Raw genomic sequence first — 3,650 nt, 5'->3', positions numbered from 1 at the left:
CAGATGTCTGAGTTTTCAAGAGAAGCCAGAAATATGGACTTTCATGTGGAAATATTACAATTGTTAAAAATTAAAAACAAATGCAAAGTTTTAAATGATACATTAGAGATCAAACAAAATGTATCTCAGGTCCAATTCATTCCATAGGCCTTTAGTTTGTAACCAACCTCTGTTCTATCACATCATTCTGTTTACTACTGTGATAAATTATACAAATAATTTCCTGTCTACTTTTCACTGTATTTAGGTGCACATGAAAACTTTTAAAAAATCATGACCACCATGACATCCTTACTCTAACAAAATTAATAATAAGTCCTTATCCAGACCATATTAAGATTCCCCCAATTTCCACATAGGATCTTAATAAATGATTGTTGAATAAATAAATGATAAATAGATGAACAAAATATCTACAGTATAATTCCCTCATCCATGAAAAACAATCTTCCTTATTAGAAACATTAGGATATCTTGTCAAAAGAGGCTTCACTTTCAACTTTTGAAAGGTGGGGAATTGCTTTAGCAAGTACTCTTCTAGTTGTACAGATGAAAACTAAGAGTAAAACTCCATAGTGGATATTTACCCAAGAAAGATGACGTATCTCTGCACAAACACTTGTGCAAGAATACTAATGATAAGTAAGCACTGGGAACACCACATGTGCATCAAGAGGTGAATGGATAAACAAACTATGATATATTCATAAAATGAAATACTACTCAGCAACAAGAGAATAAAATAAAAAACAATGTGAACGAATGTCAAAATGTTATGCTAAATAAAAGAAGCAAGACACAACAGTGCATATTGTATGATTCCATTTATATAAAATTCTAGAGCAGATAAAACTAATCTATGGTGGAAAACTAGGAGAATAGTGGTTGTTTGGTGGCGGTTGGTGGGATTGACAGGGTAGGAGCATAAAAGAAGTTTTTGGGGTGTGGTAATGTGTATAGAAGTTTTGGTTACACAGATATGTACATTTGTTAAAATACTGAATGGCATACTTAAGGTTTATACATGTCTTTGTATGCAAATTTCACCCAATAAAAGAATGATAAAATATATAGGTAGGTGTGTATTTATATCTGATACTTTGAAATGTATCAAAAAAAATAAGATGACTCAATGGATGATGGATAGAGGGATGGATTTGTGAAAAGATATGTGATAAAGCAACATAGCAAATGTTAGTGGTAGACTCCAGTGCTAGGTATACAGATGAGCCTGTGGATATATGTGACAGCCTTTTTGAGATTCTTGCTGATTTGCTTCTCTAGGTGACTTTCAATGAACTGACCTCCACTCCCAGTTCTTGTGTAAACTGGGAGCTTTTTAGCTATATCGATGAGCATCTGCTTCTGGACCTCAGGTCTTTCTTCATGTTCATAGCGTTCCTTGTCTGAATAGGACAACTGGAACTAGAAGCAGAAGTGAAAAGTGAGACTTTATTTTTCAAAATTTGAATAAAAGATTAAAACAACAATAACTACTTAGGTGAAGATATTTGTTACCTACCCTTGAAGTCCAGATACCAATTTGGCTTATAACTTTCTTAGGATAATTATCTTAATTATTTTATCTGGGTTTTANTATGTGATAGGTAGTATTGTTTTATAAATAAAGAAAATTTAGTGAGATTAAGTACTTTGTCCATGGTTATACTCAATTAACTAGTATATAGCAAAACTAAGCTCTAAACCCAGTTCACTTGACTCTTAAGATTTATGGCTTTTCCACTCCATTATACCATAATATGATGTTATATACAGATATGTAACATCTAGCTGTCAGGACCCTGTTGACGATTAACTATGATTTTTATTAATTTGTAGTTTTTCACACCTGTCAGAATGGCTACAGTTAACAACACAAGAAACAACAGGTATTGGCAAGGATGAGGAGAAAGGGGAACGGTCTTGCACTGTTGATGGAAATGCAAACTGGTGCAGCCACTCTGCAGAAAATATGGAGGTTCCTCAAAAAGTCAAAAATAGGGGCTCCTGGGTGGCTCAGTCGGTTGAGCGTCTGACTTAGGCTCATGTCATGATCTCACAGTTCGTGGGCTCGAGCCCTGCTTCGGGCTCTGTACTGACAGCTAGCTCAGAGCCTGGAGCCTGCTTCAGATTCTGTATCTCCCTCTCTCTCTGACCATCCCCTACTCATGCTCTCTCTCTCTCTCTCTCTCTCAGAAATAAATAAAACATTAAAAAAAGTTAAAAATAGAATAGTTCAATTGCACTACTAGGTATTTATTCAAAGGATACAAAAATATTGATTTGAAGGGGTACATGTACCCCAATGTTTATAGCAGCATTATCAACAATAACCAAGCTATGGAGAAAGCCTGGATGTCCACTGACTGGTGAATGGATAAAGAAGGTGTAAGATATATATAATGCAATATTAATCATCCATCAAAAATAATTAAATATAGCCATTTGCAATGACATGGGTAGAGTTAGAGTGTATTCTACTAAGTGAAATAAATTAGTCAGAGAAAGGCAAATAACATATGATTTCATTCATACATGAAATTTAAAAAATAAAAACGATGATCATATGGGTAGGAGAGAGGGAAACAAACCATGAGTTTTAGGGAAAGACAGAAAAAAACTGAGGGTTGATGGAGGGAGGTGGATGGGAGATGGGCTAGATGGGTGATGGGTATTAAGAAGGGCACTTGTCGGTGCGCCTGGGTGGCTCAGTGGTTTAAGTGTCTGACTTTNAGAAGCTTATTGCCAATGTTGGCATCATATTTTGCTAATCTTACAAAAGATATGTCAATGATTTTCCAAAGGAACACAAACTTGAAAGGTGTCTTCTGACTGGGACAAAAGGAAGGCAAAGGTGAAAAAGAAAAGGATCTGTGATCAGAGTTTTAGGGTTTAAACCTCATCTCTTCCACTTAATAGGTAAAAAATCACTTTGGAAAATCAGACACCTCATCCCAAGTTTCTTCATCTGTAAAATAGAAGAAATAATATCTACCTCATAANTTTATTTGTTTTGAGAGACAGAATGCAACCAGGGACGGGGCAGAGAGAGAATTCCAAGCAGCCTCTACACTGTCAGAGAAGAGTCTGATGTGGGGCTCAATCTCATGAACCATGAGATCAGGACCGGAGCCAAAATCAAGAGTCAGGCGCTTAAACCAAGTGAACTCCCCAGGTGCCCTGCAAGCACAATTTCTTAAATCATTTAAAAATATTTGATATTCACCCCCCTTCACCTCCCCCCCAGCCCATCTGCATGGAGGAGGACACTTGTGGGGATGAGCACTGGGTGTTATATGGAAACAAACTTGACAATAAACTATTAAAAAGTATTTGATATTGTCATTTAATATATTTTATTTTTTTAAGTTCATTTATCTTAGAGAGAGAGAAAGAGAGCATGGGAGGGGCATAGAGAGAGGGAGAGAGAGAGAATCACAAGCAGGCTCTGCTGTCAGCACAGAGCACACATGGGGATGAAACTCATGAACTGTGAGATCATGACATGAGATGAAATCAAGAGTCAGAGGCTCAACCCACTGAGCCAACCAGGTGCCCCCTATTTCTAATTTTTTGAGGAACCTCCATACTATTTTCCACAGTGGCTGCATCAGCATGCACTCCCACCAAAGGTGCACAGGGGTTCCCAA

At 36.8% G+C, this 3,650-nt stretch overlaps 1 protein-coding gene across 1 annotated transcript in view; it reads right to left on the bottom strand.

The window, feature by feature from the left end:
• Window positions 1–1,194: 1,194 nt before the first annotated feature.
• Window positions 1,195–3,650, bottom strand: part of LOC144229817 (palmitoyltransferase ZDHHC15-like) — a 52,482-nt gene continuing 50,026 nt past the window's right edge. The window contains exon 3 of the mRNA XM_077761930.1: window positions 1,195–1,427. Coding sequence (XP_077618056.1) covers window positions 1,195–1,427 — 233 coding nt within the window. The remainder of the gene's footprint in view (window positions 1,428–3,650) is intronic.

This window comes from Crocuta crocuta, unplaced genomic scaffold (assembly GCF_008692635.1).
Source record: "Crocuta crocuta isolate KB4526 unplaced genomic scaffold, BGI_CrCroc_1.0 scaffold1104, whole genome shotgun sequence".
In the NCBI taxonomy this organism is placed as follows: domain Eukaryota; kingdom Metazoa; phylum Chordata; class Mammalia; order Carnivora; family Hyaenidae; genus Crocuta; species Crocuta crocuta.
The sequence above is the reverse complement of the archived record's forward strand: the minus strand, read 5'-3'. Positions and strand labels throughout refer to the sequence as shown.